Source organism: Falco cherrug, chromosome 2, assembly GCF_023634085.1.
Source record: "Falco cherrug isolate bFalChe1 chromosome 2, bFalChe1.pri, whole genome shotgun sequence".
NCBI classification, from domain to species: domain Eukaryota; kingdom Metazoa; phylum Chordata; class Aves; order Falconiformes; family Falconidae; genus Falco; species Falco cherrug.
Window position 1 is genome coordinate 57,140,588 of NC_073698.1, and position 20,383 is coordinate 57,160,970.

General features: G+C 39.5%; 1 protein-coding gene and 1 long non-coding RNA gene across 7 annotated transcripts in view; one reads left to right on the forward strand and one right to left on the reverse strand.

Annotated features, from left to right (window-relative positions):
- Positions 1-20,383, forward strand: part of FARP1 (FERM, ARH/RhoGEF and pleckstrin domain protein 1) — a 213,179-nt gene that overhangs the window by 64,363 nt on the left and 128,433 nt on the right. Inside the window, exon 1 of one of the 6 annotated variants that reach the window (XM_027812234.2) lies at positions 20,153-20,199. The exons of the other annotated variants lie outside the window; for them this stretch is intronic. Coding sequence (XP_027668035.1) covers positions 20,194-20,199 — 6 coding nt within the window. The 5' untranslated portion in view covers positions 20,153-20,193. Of the gene's footprint in view, positions 1-20,152; positions 20,200-20,383 lie in introns of those variants that run through there. 6 annotated transcript variants of the gene reach the window in all.
- On the reverse strand, positions 13,662-20,048 carry LOC114017192 (uncharacterized). Its single transcript, XR_003562094.2, has 2 exons — positions 19,698-20,048; positions 13,662-13,826 (listed from the first exon to the last, which is right to left on the reverse strand). It is a non-coding gene; the product is annotated as an uncharacterized LOC114017192 (long non-coding RNA).

The following is a 20,383-nucleotide window of genomic DNA, read 5'->3' on the forward strand; positions in this document are numbered from 1 at the left end:
GATGTAATTTGAGGGGTGACATGAGTTTTGTACCAGAACTGTAAAGAAGTGGTTTCTTGGGACTAAAATGATTGCAGTAATCACAAAATAACAATTTTCTCTGATATGAGGAATTATGGATAATTTAGCAGGGTTCCTTGCCAAAGATTAAGCGTTTACATTCATTTCTAACAGTTAAAAGATATTTGGAAGCACTAGTGTAATCCCTTGGGATGAGGCTTCATAAGCTGCAAAACCATCTGATAAATAGATACTTAAGCTTGGTTAGGACTTTGTCCCCTAGAGCCATATTAAGCTTGGGTTTATCTCATGTGCCATTTGTTTCGGATGCTTTTATTCAATAAACTGTCTCTGATTAATCATAACATTTTGTCAGATGCACTCTGTTTAATGTGCCTTTATGTGGGTTTTTTGTTGGTTTTGGTGTTTTTTTGGGTTTTTTTCCCAGCTAGAAAGAACATAGTGCTGCGTAGGGAAGTAAGTGCCCTTTCACTGCAGAAATTATTTTCCAACAGTCCAAAGTAGTCCACATCCGAGATTTTGTTGCAAATGCTTCGAATAATGGTTTTAGTAAGCTGGAAATGCTGGATTACTAACTTCATTGGTTATTTTTGTCACATTAACCTTGAACTGCTAAACGAGGCAGTAGTTGCTGTTTTGACTGCAAGCAGGACTCTAGCTGGCGTCAGCAGCTATTGTGCTGTTTTGTGTTCTCTGTCTGTAGTCAGACTCTTCTGTTTCACTTTGGTACCTGCTGGCATTTACCTAAATTCTTGAATGGCAGGTGCACTGTGACAGCCAAAAATATGTATGTGCAAACTTATGAAATGGATGTCTTACAAGGGAAGGGCACCCAAAATGTAAAGCCAAGACAAATTATGTCTATAACTTGATACTATTAGCAGCTGTTGTCGACTTCTGTCAGACAAGTTATTTAAAATGAAGTGTTTATAAAGCATCCTGTATCCCTCTACCTGAGTAATTTACTGTTAAAAGTATTAAGAAAGTTCAACTCTAATTCATTTGAGGTATCTGTAGAACAGGGTAATATAATATACTCAGACTGCTTGTATCGTTTTCAAAAGTGCCCAAAAATGTTTATGTTCTAAACACTAAGGTATACACTTTTTCTTTCCATTAAAGGGACAGGCAAGTTTTTTTCTTTATAGTTTATCCATGGTCCATTTTTTGCAACTAGGTAAAAATCTGAATCTTCTGGTTTTGAAGCATCTGTATTTGGAAATATCCTGCTGATTAAGCTCCATATGAGACAATGTTTATTTCATTTTTAAGTGAGAAGAAAATATGATTGTAAACAGGAATCTTTAGCTTTATAATTTTTGTTTTAGAACTGCCAAACCATCAGTTTCCCACCACAGTTCTGGTTTTTGAATATCCATCAGTTACAATTTCATGAATTCTCACTGCTGGCAGTCACACACATGTTTTCATTTACTGCATTACGGGTATTCTCTAGACAACCAGTCTGTTGAAAAGAAATTAATCCCAGCAGTGAACTAAGATACTGAATTCTCAGCAGTTTGTGTATTCATGTTTTTACATTGAGGCTATTTATATCTGAATTGAATTAATTTGAATATGTAACCAGGTGGTTGTGGTTAAGTCTTTTATTATACTTTGGATGTGAAAAGCCAGCAGAATGCAACTGCAGGATGGGAAACCTCCATAAATGCAGTTGGGAAATGCAGCATTGTGTGGTTGAAAATTCAGCTTGTATTTCTCTCATTTCTGTCCATGATTTCAGGCATGACCAAGATCAAGGAATACAGTTATACAATATATTGTAACTGGAGTATCCTAAGTAAAGTGTACTGTATACAATTTTAGATCTGACTCATTTTAAAATTTCACTGCAGATGAAAACCTAACAACTTATTGCTGTTTTATCTTGTGGTTCCCATTTCACCAACAATGAAAAGATGCAAATAATCCAGATGACATTTTAGACAACCTCTTTTGAAGGAGACTAGAGACTTTACAGATAACTTGCAAAGCCTGTTACTAAGCTGCAAATTGATACTGAGCAGGGTTGTGCTTTTTCTGTCTGTCTTCTCCAAGGAATATTCAAAATTGTTGGCTCAAGAAAGAAGTGGGCTTAGTCCTGAACTGCACGTTATGTGGAGCAAAGAAAGTAAAAAGCTTTCCGTTTGTTTCTGTTAGATGTTAACCGCTACCCAATGAATTTTCTTCAAACTGGGTTGCTCTGTTTAAGTGGAGGCTTGCTTACAATGCAACTTCTGTCTGTAATTATCTCCTCTGCTCTGTTTCACTAAGATTGAAAGTTAAAGCAAAGTGAAAAATGGAAGGGATTTTTATCTCAATCCCTTGATTTGGTTCTCTCAGTTTGAGAGAATTTCATAGCAAAAACTGGAGAAAGTGACAAACTTGGAAGATTATAAAGGCAAGTAAAAACTCCACTGGCAAATTCTTTAAGATTATATTAAGCCCCAGTTAGGCATGTCCCTGTGATGTTAGTCTTAGCCGTAATACTTGGTCATTCTTGCTGTAAACTGAATAGCAACTGCATGGAGTGGGTAGTAGCAACTCCTGAAATCTCTGCCTCTGTCTGCCTGCAAGACAGGAGTATCCTGTTCTGGAGTTTACCTTTGGTAGGACATGGGTGAAACGATTGCTAGCCCTGAGCAGTTTCTGATCTTCGGACACAAAGGGATTTAGGATGATGGATACACTAGGCTTTTTTTTTTCTCCAGAGGTTGCATTGAAACTGGTTTTGTTTCCTTCTCAAAGGCTTGTACTGGAAAATCACTGTTTATGATGTATTACTTCTAGTAGCAGTCTCTAAACACAGCCTGCCTTTTTCAAGATTACAACATGCCGGGAATCAAAAGTTTCTGAAGCGTTAGTAAATAATTGCATAGCTTGTTTGCAAAGAACTATGCAGGCAGTGACTTTGAATACATGCAGATAGTTCAGCATTTTTAATGATAAGAGTATGTGTAGCTAAAGGATTAGAAATATCTGTTTTAGAAAGTGTTCTGTTGGTTTCTTTTTCACTGTATTGATTTTACAGATTCTTTTTATCTAGTGAGTAATATATGCGTGAGGAATAATTTTGTAATCCCTTGTGTCTGAGGGGCAGCATCTCTGTTGAAATGTGCTTCCCAGATCAGTGTCAATAGGAATATTCTCTTCTGTCTTGAGTCAATATACAAAGAAGAGGAAAACTGATGCAGTTTTATTTTGTAAGTGGTAAAAAGAAAGGAAGGTATATGGTTGTTTTGATATGTAAACAGTGGATGATTTTTTTTCCTGCTGTGTGTACAAGGTACATGTTGATGAAGTGGGGAAAGATTGTTTTGAGAACACCCATCAGACACTCTCTAATCTCACGGAAAACTTCTGACATATATTTGATTTAGAGAACATTATAGTGTATTCTGGTTTTCTTTCTGTGAATTGCTGTATTTGAATGTGATCAGGTTCTTTTACTTACTCGCCTGCTCCTGTGTCTGTCTGCCTTGAATTAAATAATTTCCACAGGAGCAGTTCAGGAGTGGTGGTGGTACTCTTATGCCACAGCAAATAACATTAAACAGAGAAAGTACTTTGAAAGAAACTTTTTTATTAAGAATTTTATTTCTGTAGTGAATACCTCTCTATATGTTGTGGCAATGGGGAGAAACACATCTGACAGAGAAATCATTTGTTTGAGGTCTAATTTATTTGTACTGCAGGGAGCAACCAAACCCCAGTGACTTGCGCTTGTGCTTATGGTGGGCTTCCCTGAGTTTTCGCTCCATGAAGGGCAGCTCCCTGCCCTGGCTGAGGTGTCATTCCCCTTGGTGAGGAGCGCAGGTACAGAAAGTAGCTGCCAGGATATGGCCATTCCTTCCACAGAAAACAAGAAATCAAGACGCACAAGCCTTGGCTGGCATCCTTCAGGCCTCTGCCATGGGTGTAATGCAGCTGCTGTGGACATCAGCCCTGAAAATTGTGAGGTGCAACTGAGCATTGAGGAGTTGTTCTTGGTATTTTCCTGGCGTTGCCTTGTGTACAAAGAGGACCATGATCGGGAGAGCTGTCTTACAGTATGTGCAGTGAGACCAAAGCTGAGGCTGATGTAGGGTGGAAAGGATGGAGAAAGGTCAGCTGATTTGGGGATGGAAATGGGGCTATTGCAGCATGTTGTCTGTCCATGAGCTTCAGTCCCATTCCCCAGGAGATCAGCAGCATTGAATGGCAGGTGTGCTCCTGGCTTGCCCTGCTGATTCAGTGGGATGGTTACAGGTGAAGAGCTCCATACTTTGTTCCTTCCTTCCCACTGCTTCTTGCAAAGCTGAAGAATCATTCCTGGCTAAAAGCTGAACAGCAAGTTCTGTAAAGTTATACACTGCCTTAAGTGGTTCTGTAGCCATCTTCTCTTTCTGCTGTCATATTTAATGCATGTCTTCTCAGAGAGTATACATACAAGTTTAGATTAATAATTTCTCAGTAATTCCTGAGGTACTCTTTGGTTCTTCTGGTCTCTGCAGGAATGCCACTAGGCTCTGTCTCCCATTTTATGTGAGAGAGAGTGTATGCAGGGCATGCAAAATCACTGCCTGGAAATGCAGTACAAAATAACTAATTTACCTCTGTGTATGTTCTATTCAGAGCGGTCAGTTCTGTTTTTCTCCCAAGTTACAAAATACGTATTGGGGGTGGGCAGGGGAAGGCTCCCACAGCAGATTGTTAGACTTCAAATGTAGATAGAATTCTGTAAGTATAAAAATCAAATACAATATTCTCTAATAGCTATCTGTGAAATCGGTGTCTGTGAAAGCTTCTCTATTCTTACAGTTTTCTAGCTAATCCGTGTACTTTGGGAAGGGAAAACAGGCTGGGAAAGAATGTGTGCTCATGAAACTGAGGAATGACCCTAGGCAGCTCTGTGTAAAAGACATCAATTGTTTGCACAGCAATTAAAGGCTAAATGGCCTACTTCTTATTAGCTAAGTCTAATTTTGTTTCTAATCAGGAAACTAAATATCAAGACAGAAAGGATTTTTCAGATTTTTTTTTCCAGTGGCTATTACATAAACATTTCATGTCAATGCACCTATCTAGGAAACCACACATGAATGGAGCAGTTGTGAATCCTTGTGGTGTTGGTGGAGTTGGTCTTTTTTGCTGCTACTACTGTGATTTAGAAGAGCTTTTAGCTTCTGAAAAATGTATAGCAGATGTACTGTCTTAAGTAAAAAAGCATTCAACGTAGCAATAAAAAAAGTTCTGCTCTTTCCAGGACACCGCTCTGTTACAGTTTTTCTCCCAAAGTTAAAATTGCACCCTATTGATCTACGCTATCAGCGATGTCACCTTTTTTTCTTCCAAATCAATCAAATCAAGCGTCCTTTAAGAAGAAAAATCAATTTAGCTTATTAATTACTGAACTCAGTATAGTGCCTGAAGGCCAGAATGTCATTTCCCGTAAGATTTGCTTTAAAAATACAAACTAAGTTAGAGCACTGACAGCTTGTCATCAGAAAGGACTCAATATTTCAAAAAACCCACAAGTAATCTATTCTACCTGATACAAGCCTGTCTTAATATTCTAATTAGGTGGGTTTGGTTGTGTTTATTTTGTTTTGTTTTTTTTCTGCCATGTGTTTCATACAGGCACTTCAGTCAGCTGATATAGCCAGTGTCTGGGCAAAATGTGACTACAGCAAGCTACCAGAAGGTTGTACCTGGTAATGGATTATTTTCCCATGGTATAAGGCTCTTTAGTTTCTCAGCCCTCAGCAAAAGATATTATAAAATATAGATTACCTACTCATAAATAAAGGAAACAAAATGGAAAAAAAAGGTCTTAAATGAAAGTGGGTGTGTTGCAACTGTTACTGTATATTCGTAGTTACCAGTGTTCCTCCACTACACTGTCTCTCAAAGCTGCATGGAGAGAGTAATACTTCTTAGTGAAAATGTGCTTTAACATTATATTTTTTTGGTGACAGTAGAGAAATGTTTTGCAATGGATATTCAGAATTATTTGTCTTCTGAACCCAGTAGTTGGTATGTGTAGTGTGATTTGAATGGCTGTCAGGAGTAGAGACAGTAAATTCATCTCAGAGTCAAAGCTCTCTATAGAAAATGCCAGCTAATACTCAGTATCTTATAGTCCGTGAAGCAGAAGGAATTCAATTACTACTCAGAAAGACAATGTAAAGGCTTCTATGCCCCTGGTTTCACCAGAAGCAGAACTCCAAGCTAATGTGGTTAGCCAACTAGCAGCTTCTAAAACTTTTATTAGAACTGAGCTACGCTAATCCAAGCTATGCAGTGGGCTTAGGAAAGTAGAAGGGGTCCTATTCAAACAACAAACAAAAAAAAACAAACCAAGAAAGTTCAAGCAAAAACCCCCACTTAATTATTAAAATATTTTATCTGACAAGCCACCTCACTTTTCTTCTGACTTTGTTATGAATTTTAGGCCATGTTTAGGACTTCCAGCTTAACGATTAACTTAGAATAATCACAAGGAATCAAGCTTAGATTTTGTGTGTAAGGACTGTATGATTAAAGTAATAAACTCTTACTGTGGACACGTCAGCAGTATAGTCTTTCATCACTTTCCCTTGTCAAACTGTTTGAAGGATTTAGTTCCCACATTAGCCCTGATTTGTGTCTGTATTGTGCAGTATATTTTTCCAGAGGGTCACTTGGCTTGCACAGCTTAAAATAAGAAAAAGAAGTCATCAAAAAACATTTATCCATTAAGTGAGTGTTAACCACTTGAGGAACTTCCCTCTAAGGAAATGCATCTGAGTGTCATTTAAGCAAAGATCATGTTCTGCAGCCGAGCTGGCCAGGCAGATGCCAGTGGGGTTCTGCATAGCCACTCACAGAGCAGCTTGTGGGATTGGGACTGAAGATTTGTTAAAACCATTCAAATATTAAAATCACATGCAGGAGGAAACAGGAAAAGAAAAATGGAAACCACGGTCATTAAAAAAATACGGAGTTTGTTGTTGCTTCTTCAACTTCCAAGTTTGGGGGGGAAAAAAAAAAAAAGTCATTTGCAGAAATATTCTCACATTTGCCAAACCCAAGAGTTTAAACATCCAGTTGGAAGGACTTAAGAATCATGTTGGTAGCTCTTATGTTCATAAAAATCTTTCTTCGTCTACCTTTTAAACTTTCTCTGACCTTCCTGGCATTGCACGTATGACAGTTACAAATTGAAAAACTGAACTTGCAGCACATACAGAGTATTCACATCAAGATTCTCCGCCTTTCTCAGTTGCCTTCCCCACCTTGTCAAGGGTCCCATAAGTGATGGCATCCTTTTGCTTATGAAAGGCGTGGTTACTGGGCTGACTCTTCTACATGGTGGGTAAGAAGTAGCTCAGGTTACTGTTACCAAGTTCAGAATTGTCTCTGCTTTGCAAGGGGTTGGCATGGGAAGGCTATCCTGGTTACACAGGAACAGTTTACACCAGTACCTGTTAGGCAAGTAGATCACAGTCCTGTTGCATTCTGACAGGTGTTTTGTTTCGTTTTGGTTTTTATTCAGTCCCTTGCTGGGTTATGTAAGCTGGAGCAAAGAATATAAACTTTGACTTAAAAAAGAGTGCTTGCACAGGGTGACAATATATGGTGGTATAAATGAGAAGTTTGTTCCACCTATGATTGGGAGTTTCATGATATTTTCACACAATGATACCATTTTAATTCACTTGTTACTGTACTGGTGTTTTAAAATGTGCACAGTACTTTTCATTAAGGGTGTTTGCCTGACCCTGAATTTGTCACTGAATTTCCTTCATCCAAAATAGTTCATGAAGTCGCAGAAATTCAATTAAGTTATGAAGTGCTGTTCATCATCTTAATGATTCATCTTCCTAGTTCTCAGCAAATGTAATGTAAATACAGAGGCTTCACTGAATTTTAAACTAACACATTTCATTCTGTTATTTTTTCAGTTGTGCTGACATACCAGTTCTGAGTTGCAAGCTAGAAAAAAAGCTTTGCTGTGTACAGCTTTGCTGTGCCTGTTAACCATTTCATTTTTCTCTTTCTTTTCTTTTTTTGGTTTTCTTTAAGCTCCTAATGTCATAGTACTCTAGAACAGAGTCTTGATATTTGTGAATGGAGGGCATGCATTTTGGATAAAGGGTTGGCTCTGCTGATCACAAGCACTAGCTAATGTATCCTTATGTCACCTAAGCTCTCAGCTTTGCTCTTGATTCGGCTGAGCAGGCTTTATGCTAGCATCTCAGTTTTCTCAGGGCAGCTACTCTTAACCCCAAGCAGAGGTCGGGATGAGAAGTGGCATTCTAGGAAGATATTTAAGGTCTGTGCAGCATTTAAAACACCACCACCAAGAAACCCCACATTACTCAAACAAAATTAGTAGAATCTGCAGTTCATGGTTCCTTCTGCCCAAGTAGATTTTGCCTTAAACAATCATTGGATAATGTCCTAAATCTGAATAGATATTTCAAAAAATTCAGTTGTACAGTAGAAGGCAAACATTGTGTTTTTAATGTCTTCAAATTAGTAGGGCCTTTGTTTGATTTTCCACACACGGGAATCGACCATTGCCCAGGGAAGCTGTGGATACCCCATCCCTGGAAATGTTCAGCACTAGGTTTGATGGGGTTTTGAGCACCCTGGTCTAGTGAAAGTGTCCTTGCCCATGGCAGGGGGACTGGAACTAGATGCTCTTTAAGGTCCCTTCCAACCTAAACAATTCAATATTTCTGTGATTCTTGTGCTTGGAGGAGGACATCCAGTTGCTTTCTTTCTGGAAAAAATCAGGATCTCCTGATTGGAAACAATCCATCCCAATATACAGGAAATGAAGCAAAGGTGGCAAGAAGCTTGTATGGATGAACAAGTTACTCCTGACTAAACTCAGACATAAAAAAGGAAGCGCACAAAAGTTGGAAGCAGAGACAGATTCAGCAGGCCCAGAAGGAGTATAGAAATGTGGTCCAAGTATGCAGGGATGGGGTTAAGAAAGACAAAGCCCAGATGGAATTGAAGCTGTCAAGGTACATGAAGGGCAACAAGAAGTGCTTGTCCAGGTATATCAGCAACAAAAGGAAAACTGGGGAAAATACGGGTCTGCCACTGAACGGGAACGGAGGCTTGATCACAATGGACAGGGGGAAGGCTGAATGAATTAGTGATTTCTTCACTTCAGTCTTCACTGGTTTAAGACTTGCCTTTGGGAAGTCCATGAGGCCCCCCTAAACCAGTGAAAAAATCTGGGGCAAGGAAGATATACCCTCACTGGAGGAGAATCAAGTTAGAGAACATTTAAACAAGCTGGACATAACAAGTCCATGGGACCTGATGGGGTGCATGCATGGGTGCTGAGGGAGCTGGCCAGTACCTTTGCAAAGCCAGTCTTGAAAGGTTGCGGTGATCAGGGGAGGCCTCTGAGGACTGGAAGAAAGCAAATGTCTCTCCTAGCTTTGAGAAGAGTTAGAAGGAAGATCTGGGGTACTGCAAGCTGATCAGCCTCATCTAGATTCCTAGGAAGATGATGGAGCAAATAATCCTGGAAACCATTTTGAACAGATGTAGGACAAGAAGGTGATTCAGAGTAGTCAGCATGGATTTATAAAAGAGAAATTAGTCTTGATCAACCTGGTAGCCTTCTGCAATAAGATGACTGGCATGGTGGATAAGGGGAAAGTAGCGGATGTTGTTTGTCTCAACTTTAGCAAAGCTTTTGATGCTGTCCCCCATAACATTCTCATAGATACTGGTGGAGTAGAAGTTAGGTAAGTAGATGGTAGGGTAGACTGAAACCCATCTGAGCTGCTGGTACTCAAAAGTGCTCAAAGATCAGCATCACAAAGTTCAGCTAGAGGCAAGTCGCTATTTGACACTGAGACCAATACTATTGTACCGTTTTAATGACCTGGATGATGGGGCATGACATGCCTTTTACAAGTCTGCAGCCAATTCAGAATTGGGACTAGTGATTAATACAGCAGTTGCTTGTGCTGCCATTTAGATGGACCTTGACAAGCTGAAGAAATGGGCAAAGGGAGCCTGGGGATGGACTGAAGGGAAAGCACTTTTGCAGAAAAGGCCCTGGTGGACAACAAGTTGAACATGAGCCAGCGATGCTTCACTGTGACAGAGAAAAAGCTTCTTCCCCATGAAGGTGGTCAAACACTAGAACAAGTTACCCAGGGAGGCTGTGGTATCTCATCCTTGGAGGAGATACTTAAAGCTTTAATTGAACAGGGCCCCAAGGAGCCCAACCAAACTCTGAAACTGGATCTAACTTTGAAGTTGGCCTTGCTTTAATGGGGTGGGAGGGAGGCTGAACCAGATGATCTTCAGAGTTTCCATCCAACCTAAGTTATTTTTTAATTTTCGGATTGTAGCACAAATGTTATAAACAACACTCCTTTCACCTAAAGAAGCCCTGGGGGAAAATACAGGCAATGGTCTTTCATGTTTGTGTGCTGCAGTACAAACTAAATCAAAACACATGTTTCTGTGGCTTATAGTTTAATAAAGATTTTCCCACGTGTTGAATGTATTTAGATAAAAATGAATGGTTTTCTCCAGTGTCGTCTTCAATTTCATACAGTTTCTTTGTTGTTTTCTATTGTTTAAACTGTGCCAAATGCTGTTCCAAGTCAGTTTTTTCCTTTTGCATGGATGGTGTCTTTTTCTTCTTTTTCTCCTGTAAATTATTCTCTTTGGAAGAATTCAGTGTTACAGTTCTCCAGGACACAATCACTTGAGTTATTATTGCTGTTCCTTTTCAACAGGCACAAAGGCCCTACAGTGCTTCCTTTGCTGAAGGCCCTGCAAACCAAGCTTCTGTCGATTTTCATTGTGACTTAACTTCAGTGGGGGAGTATAGCAGAATTAAGAAATTTCTTCTTTGCCACTTTTTCCCCTCCCTCTGTGAAGTTGGATTGATCCTGCTTTCACCATCTAACCTGTGAAAATTAATTCTAGATAATAAGTTGACATTCAGTGGACCTGAATCTGAAAAAGATGAGAAAAGGCATATTTTTTCTCATGGGAGCCTGCTTTTAATGTGAAATAGGATTCTTCTTAATCCACCCTAACGTTATTTTTCTCTGAATCTATGAAGTCTTAGGCAGTAATACTAGATTTTCACTTGTGTGCAATTCTCACTCTTGGTTATCTAGATATTTGAGTAGAATGGAAGTTTTGCAAAGAAAAATGTTGGGAAACACTACATTTCTAGAGTCAGAACCAAGCCTGAGCTGCTTGTTTTAATCCAGAACGCTCCAGGTCTGAGAAACTTCCAGCCAGTCTAGATCGGGATACTTATTGATACCTGATGGGCTGGATGTAAATGACTAAAATAGAAGTATTTAAGGTCCTAATTTCCTGTTGATCTTGGTAGAAAGTTAGTATTATTAGTGTTTTATTTGACTTAGACCAATGTGCTTATTGTATTATTTTGGTGGGAATTAACATCAGAATTCCTGAGGTGCCTGGAGGAAAGGATTGTAAAGACTTCACAAAGGCTTGCTTTATTTTATTCTTGAGATAAGAGTATAGGAGGAAAGGACATTTTGGTGTGTGGATTCTAGGGTATCTGACTTTGTGCTAGTAGAGAAGATGAAATTAGGATGTTTGGGAAGGAGTAGATACTAATTTTGCTATGAGACATCACCATGAAGGAACATCAGTTTGCGTAGGATATGTTTGGTATTCCCCACACTGTGAATTTCAAGGGTTGTTTGGAGTCATCCACTGACAATAAGAAAACCAAGCCCCAAGTCTGACAAATACTAACTCGGAAATTATCTTTGCCTGCAAGATGTTTTGTTTTAATATAAATTCAGCCTTACTCATAACTCTTTGAAGGATCTAGGCCAAAATTTGTTACTGTTGAAGCTAATAGGTTCTAACATTTTGGACTGAAAGAAATTCTAAAACCTTTTGGAAATCTGTAAAGCAAGTGATAAACCCCAAGAAAGTACCCACTTTTGTTTAAAAGGAGTTGAAGTCTGGATGTTTTCTGTATGCACTCTGATGAGCTAATGATCTGTGGAATGAGCAGGGGACGTGCTAAACATCCCTGCTCAGACATGTCATTTCTTGCATCCTACACTCATCTGCACTGATGTCACCCTAGACTGTAACCATTTCTGGTTGTGGACATTGTAAGTCAATTAATGCTCTTCTTTCGCTGTATATAAATATTGTTTTAATTTTGACCCTTTGAGACACCTTTTTTTTTTTAAGCAATATTTAAGAGCCAACATATTTTAACATTCCAGTTGGTATCTATGTTAATTTGAGTTCAGTTTGTTCCCTGAGTTTTTGAGATCAGCTATTTTTAGCCTGGTTTCCTGAGGAACTGAAGTTTATGAGATGGCTGTATCTATCCACCTGTCTTCCACTGAGCTTTTTGAAGCCAATGATCAACTATCCCAATTTGGTGGAGAGAGTGAGGTTCTCAATGCTGTTAAGCACTGGCAAGTTTCATCAATAGCTTTGGTTTGGTACAGGGGAGACACAAACAATTACCCTATCTAAGGGAAAAGGTGTAAGATAAGCTCAGCAGTTGTGTTGTGTAGTTTGGTGGGAAACCAGTTGAGCCACGACTCAGTGCTGCTTCTCACTCATGGGGTAGTGAGAAAACATGACCGAGATCTGAGGCTGCTGTGGCTGGGGGGGAAACTGAAAGTATTTAGGTTGGGAAACATGGGCTGTGGATTGTTACAGTTGGGGAGATGTGTGTAGATTATGGACAGGGACCCCATATTGCTGTGGTGAGGAGAATGTGTGAGTGTGTAGCAAGAATGCAAAGCATCAGTTTTATTGCTCTGAAAACTGCTTGCCTTTAACAAGGGAAGCTATTGTATAGACGCTATTCATATTCCTGAAAGCCTGTAAAAACATATAGCTTATTCTTCAAGTTGGGAGAGGGCTCTTGGACAGGGCACACAGGCTTTCATATGGAGAATTTGCACCTAAAAAAGAAATGATCTCAAAGTCCTTCAGAGACAAGTTGGGCTTTGTTTCTCCTTAGCCCCTATATAAATGAAGTTAGGATTTATTACTCGGTGGGAAACTGGAAAAAAGGAATGAAATGAGACCCAGGATTTTGGTTATGAATGGTAATGTGATTGTGGAAACAAGCTCTGAGCTAAGCTCATAGCTCTCAAAGACACCACACCTAGTGATGATTTTTAAGAAATTTTTCCTAGCAAAGGTTGTGCCAATACAGTTTACTGCCAGAAGACAGTTCTCTGGTTTCAGTGTCTAAAGCTAATACTGAAATAAAGCAGAGATTTTAATTTTTTAGAAGGAGTTTGCATTCTTTTCTTCGGTGTTTAAACAGTTCTTGAGAAGCTCAATGTCTAGATAATCGGTATCTGTGATAGTTATTAAAGGAAGAACGCTTCCTCTACATGGGAAAACAATTTTTTTAAGTTCTGTGCGCTCCGATGAAGGGAGGATTAGCACCAGGAATCATCACATGGGCTCTGCAATTGTGCTCATCGTAAAATACAGGACGTGAGTTTTGTTGAAACGGCTGTCAGCTGTGATACTCTGTTTCATAAGCTCTGTTACCAGCAAAATCTGTTCAGCCTTAAATCTCCAAAGGCTTCCTTGGGCTTTGCACTGCCTTCTAGTTACATGAATACTTGTAAACAAAAAGCAAAACACAGGACTAGAGTGTTACATTGTATTTTTCTGTCCCCTTCTCCTGTATAAAGCAGGTATGCATTTATCTTGTCTAGTTACAGATAAGCTTGCAGAGAAGTTTCCATGGCAGTTAGACACTCCGTGTTTTAATCTGGTTTGGCAAATTTTGTTTTACTTTACAGAAGTAATTTCTGGGAGAACAGAAAAACACAGATTTTGGTTACAACAAACAAGAACAGCAAGACAAAACTAGGTTTCAGTTTCTTTTCTTTAAAGCTGATTACCCCTTCAATTTTCAGAATCCAAATCAAAAACCCTTGCTTATAAGCCTTAAGTCGGCTTGTGTATCCATTCAACTCAAAGAGGGCTGGATAATTTGTAACAGAAACTTAGACTTAAAGATCATGCAGTAGTCAGCTGGAATGCAGAAAATGAGGTCATGTTTTTTGACCTACAGTTGATTCTGCATTGCCCTGTTGTATCACCGAAATGCAGTAGTAAAATTCAATGCATGTATAGTTTCAGGAGCTGGGAGTTTTTATAGTTCTTTTATTTTACTGCTTATTTCTGCAACCACATTTGGGATATTTATCCTAATTGACCTTTATGTGTTCCTCGTGTAGAAACACAGATTCTTTAAAATATTAACAAATCAATCTGCTGTACAGATCTGTCTACAGTAAAGATTTGTCATTTGTGAGCTTGTCTTAGAGAAAAGCTTCTCCTTTTTGGTAGTGAAAGTATGTGAGGAGCTATATTTTTGCTATGCCAGTTCCTAGAGTCGCTACCTATTCTGTTGTGATCAGGATATAATCCAGCCCAACAATAATGCCCCTCTTCCCCAAAACCCCACCCCCCACCCCCCTTTTTTTGGTGTGTGTGTGTCAGCCTGTTGTTTTAGCCAAATCATTTCCCTGAATGGATTTCCCAGTAAGACAATTTCTGCCATGTATGTGAAGTTGGTGAGACTATCTGCAAGGTTAAAACTTGAGAATTAGTGAAAAGTGGGCTCCAACAGCCTTGGGAGGTGGGGGTTTGTCCTGTCCTTGTCCTCTCAGTACTGGGAGTTTGTTCTGCCATTGCATAGCCTGACTCATTGAGTGAACTATTCTTGGAAGATAACTGTGTTTAGAAGGCCTTTTCCTCCTTGTTTCCTTGTTGCCTTCTCAGGTAGAACATCTAATTGTCCTTCTGATGGGCCTGGAGGTTGTTACTGACATGCCCAGGAAAGCAGCAAGAGCAGAGAGGAGAGAGGTGTGGGGTTAAGCTGGAAGAGCTTTGGAAGGCACCACCCTGACCCAGAAAAACATCTGCAGCTGCCTACCCTGGAAGTGGCTGGCTGTTTTTCCAGTGGAAAGGAAGGGAGGTGCAGGCACTGAACAGCATAGTTTGGGGTGAGGCTATGTGTGGGGTGTTACAGGGTCAGGCAGTTGTCATGGTGCTGTGTTTTGGGTAGAGCAGCACTTCTGCATCTGCGTGCTGCAGTCCCCCATTCTGCTGTAGTCAGTAGACTGGCAGAACCCCGTGGTATGAAGGGCAGGCAGCACCTGGTGAGGGAAGAGGCTGAGATACTCATTGCCTGTGTGGATGAAGAGCTCAGATGTGGAACAGAGAAGGAGAAGAGCAGAAAATGTTTGTTAATTGATTTCTTACTGGTTTTGTTCCTTCTTTCTAATATCTTAAAAATATACCATGCTGGGCTTTCAGTTCTATCCCATTCATGGCTTTAAGCCCAGAGAAACCCATGCTTCAACCATGAAAATTGTTCCTGACAGTCATTTTCAAGTACAGTCACACTGTAGTTCTTGATGATACTGAATGTTAGCAAAAGGAATGAGGACATCAGATAGGAAAGGAAGATTACTGTGGAGGAAAGGAAAGAGGAAGATCTGACAAAGTGTTAAATCAGAACATCCCATATGAAAACTGGGTTCGTGCATGCCTATGTCAGATGTACTTCAGCTCCACAAAAATGGCTTTTTCAATGTAGAAGATAGTTTAACCTGAAGAGGTGAGGCTGGGATTTTGCTTTTGCCTTGTGCCATTTTCAAAACACTTTCCTTGCCAGCAGGTATTCAAAAAATCCACATTGTATTAATAATATAATTTCTCCCATCATTTACTTGTGAAAACTCAGTTAACCAAAACTTATTTTTAAATGCCTGTTTGAGAGTTCATTGACTGATTACCAGTGTACCAACTTTATTTTTTAAAGGAAATTGAGTATGCTGAACATTTCCTGGGCTGCTTGATTACATATAGAACTTAAACATTTTTCATATTTTTGTCAGATAAATATTACTACAAGAGGATAAATGCAGTTACGTGCAAATACATTGGTAGTTCCGTATAATAATAGATGTGTGTACTGACTTGTAGGCTCATGGGCAGAAAATGGTATTTAAAGACACACTGAGAACCAAGTGCGAAGTATGTACCGATAGCAGCAGTGCATTTGCTACAAAGCTTAATGTCGCGTTAGCAATGTATGTAGGCTGTAAACGGTAGCAATTAACACAAAAATGAGCAGAAACAAGGATGACAAGTATGTAAGTTTCATGGTCTTAGCTTGACATTTCCTCACTAATTAATTGTCTAAGCATACCATTGTTACTTGCTTCACAAAGGAGCCTTGTGTATTTCCAATATTTGATATGCATCAAATCCATTGCACTGAATTTCTGTCAGTGCATTTACCTAAACTGTAATTTGACCCAGAATTTGTATTTGAAGGCCACAGCTATCCTCAGAGCTGAAAAAAATATATATCTAGAAGTGATTTGCATTTCTTTTATCAAATGCCTCTTATGTATTGTATACCTTTGCATTTTTTTCATGCTGGTTTCTGCAGCCGTGACACTGGAGCGGAGTTAGGAGAGCAGTGCAGTATAACCAAGAAGTTTTGAAGCTATCAAACCTGCTACTTACATTTAATACAATTTTCGAAATCTTTACCCTCCATTCTAGGCTTTAAAAAAGTCCTTAAGGTAATCAAAAGTTCAGCTGACAAAATTAATTGTATTTTTTCCATTACAGTACTTGCTGCTACAGGAAGATATGGAATCAAATACTTCTGCTTATTTCTTAAGAGCTAGGTAATTTTTTACCATATTAAAAGCTATGCATGCTAAGGTAATTGTAATAAAAATCAAAAATTAATCAAAATAAACCAGGGTATAAAGTAGTTGTGTTAAGGAGGCTGAGAAGAAACATGTGTTTTCTTGGACCCCAAGCTTGGTAGATCATAAGCTGGGAGATGACTAAAGACTTTGCTCTTCTCTGCAGGGTCACATCAGAGGCAGGGCATTGAAATGGATTGACTGTTGATAGGATTTGCCATACTGGATCATGCTTTCAACTGTGTGCTGCTTTTCTAGCCTATTACAAGCAGGCAGACTGGACACAAAGGCTGCATTGAAATATAGGTTAGCTTATATATAGTACAGTAGTTAAGAATAGCCTCTATTTCATGAGTAGTATAGTTTGAAAGTGTTGTTTTTATTATCATCTGCAACAAGGATCTCTTCAATTCAGAATTTGTATTGGGATGTTTCACAAGTATTTCTGAAAATTAAGAATAGAATCAAGATAAATGTAAAAGTTGAATAGATCCATTTTAAGAATTTGAAGCTTGTTCTTTTGCATTGGAAAGTAGGTGAGGTACATGGAAGGGAGAAAATAATAGCACATTGTATTGTTTTCTGAAAAAAACCCACCTTGCTGTTTCCAAGTTCTTCCTCCTGGAGAGAATATAAATTGCTGGTTGGAGTTTTAAAAGTTGATAGAATGCCTTCAGAGTTTTTCAAACTATCTTTGGATTTGCTTTCAAAAAAATCCAGAACCTAGCACTTTTAGAGTTTAAATATGATACGCTTTATTTCTTTCAACTACCATACACTGTTGGTCAGCTTCATCTAGTTCGGTAATTCAAAGAATATCAGCATGGCAAAGCAAGCTGGAGTTAGCAGAGCAAATGGGAGAGCAGGCTGACCTGGTAATGACCCTGAGGTTTTAAACTTATTTTCATATTATATTCAAGTGTATATTCATGCTGCCTGAGTTGTCAGCATTTCAGGGGCAGACCTCCCTGGGATGACTATAAGAAGTCTTTTCTGAATGACAACTCTTCTACATGGAGTTCTTCTCTGTTTTCTGTCCATGCATGCAGGGGCATCTCCACCGTGTGCTGGGTGTAGTTTTCCTGTACCTTATAATTCTTCTGATAGATATTCAGTGACCAATTTCAGATGTGCTTTTCAAAAAAGTCAGTAATACAAAGATGGTGATCCAGTTATATTCTGGCTCTTGAGGCTCAGAGCAAGAACCTAAGCTAAAGGCACAGGAACATGTGACCACCAGTAGAAATGGGTATGCCTTGTCAGTTCCAACACTGGAAACCGGTAATTTTATCCCGGTTTCATCAGTGGCCACCAACACATGGAAGAGCTGCTGAGACACAGGGCTGCATCCTGGCCCTGATCTGGTGAGGCACTCTAACCCTACAGCTCCTGCTAAACTGGGAGGTACTTCTGGCTGAAACCAACCCAAGTGATGACAGTGAGAGAAAAAGCTTTTCTGACAACTCGCTTAAACACTTGGCACATTTAGAGAATGTGTGACAATATGTTTTGTGTGCTAGATAAGAAATACCTGAGAGGCCAAAATCTGTGTGATCTGCTTATATGAGCACCACAGTTCTTGCAGGATCTAACAAGATAATTAGGTAATAGGCTTCCAGCAGCTGCTTTTGTTATACCTAGTCACGAAAAGAGGAAGAAGTAGCCTATAGCATATCAGGAAGCGATAAAGAAATAAACAGAATATAGAGATAAAAGCAAAAGGTATAGGTTATCATGGAAAGGAAAGGACTGTGCACAACCCTAAAAGCTTTGATTACTCAGCATTATGTTCTTGTTTGCATGTGACTTATTTTACCAGAGGACAGGGTGACAAAACTGAGCAAATTGCTCTCAGTCAGGGAATGTTTAAAGGCCAGATCTAAGGATGTTACAACTCCTTCTTGACAAGGAAAAAGTCATCTTTTGTCCTAAATGTGTGTGTTAGTGTGAGTGTTTTCGTGGTTTGTGTGTTTTTAGGAGAACCAAATGCTAGCAGTATAGATGAGAAAGAGCAAGTTGCTAGTAACTCCTTGCTGCACCTGCTGCCTTTATATATCTGCTTCCTTGCTGTGTCTGCTGCCTTGTCTTACAGAACATTTCATTTTCAGAGATCAGACAAAAAAAAATACAATAAGCAGGTTCTGTTACCTGTTTACCATCATTTTTTTCCGCAGAACTTGCAGGCTTTCTTTAGTCCCATTCTCACCATTTTGCATATTCCTACCCATTTATTAGCTTTTCTTCTTCCATTCCATTCAAAACGCATATGCATAATGTAGTCTTTCTGCAGGGCCCTTATTCTGTCTATATTTAAGTCTTTCTTGACTTGAGTTCACTGAAAGTGAATCTTCAAATGATATATATATATTGCCAGTTTGTTCCATTTCCCTTAAATTCTTTATACTTCTTTATCTAGCTTCAGGTTTTGACTTATTCTAAGACAGTAGGTCCCATCTTGAAAAACTAGAAAGACCTTTGCATGTAGTGTTAGCCTACAAAAACTGACAGCTGAGTACTGAAGCACTGTTGAGGCTAACAGGAGCACAACTGAGTTGTTGCCCACTGAAGGAAAAAGAATGGCAATGGTGCTCCAAGACAAAGCTGTTTGGGTTATCATGATAATTTTTCTAGCAAGTAGAGTTGGTTGAATATATTTACCAGCTGCAGACACAGTAATTGTGGCACAGATTATGCCTAGTAGGTTGGATGGTCTCAGGGAGGAGGATGAAATTTGCAGTGACATTCTGCATGTATTAGAGCAAAGCTCTGATCTGTAAAAGAAGTGAAAGTATCTGTGGGCCCTGCCCTGTGGTGAAAGCATATAGAAACATGGGGAAATTGTCATAGTCTGTGGATTGTCCAAAATATATGACTCTACACGTGCATTTGCCTCAGATAACAAGAAAAACAAAACAAACAACTCCCAACTGAGAAACCACCCACCTTTCTTCATAGAAGTAATTCGTTAGTTGAGATGACTGGTGTCACCGGGTAGCTGCAAAGCATTCTCTGTCTCTGACATTTTTAAGAGCTTCCTTTTCAGATCCAGGGTGGTATTTTCAAGTTTGTGTCTCTGTTAGCTCCTGCCTCACGTCTGCCAAGTCCCTACAGCTGCTGCCAGGTCTGACCCTTGTCCTTTGGGCAGGCTCTCTTGTTGACGGGCCACGTCTTGTCCAACTTGATCATACAGCCTCAGGAAATCATTCATCCAGGTCTGTTTGCTCTGTAAGCATTCACAGGGCTTTGCTGGGCTGAGCACAGAGGGCAACTTCCATCCTCTGTTGCCCGTCCCTTGAAAAATGCTGATTTAGAGTAGTCTGGCACTGCTCACCTGTTATCTCCTGTTCAGATCACAGCTCTTGATTATTTAGATTCACTTAATGGCTGCCTGCCTGAGCTGTGGCTTTGTCTCTGAGGATTCCTCTGGGAGCTCTGCTCAATGCAAGTAAGATATACTGCATGCTTTATAAGAGGCCTCTCTTGTTGTCTGCACATTGTATGTTATAGCTCTTCAGGGATTCAACTGCGATAGTTACATTTTACAGCAGTGACTTACGGCGTCCTGATGTTACGTATAGATCACTTAATTGCATTTCAGTCCTCTTTTGCAAAAGCATCAGGCAAAAAGA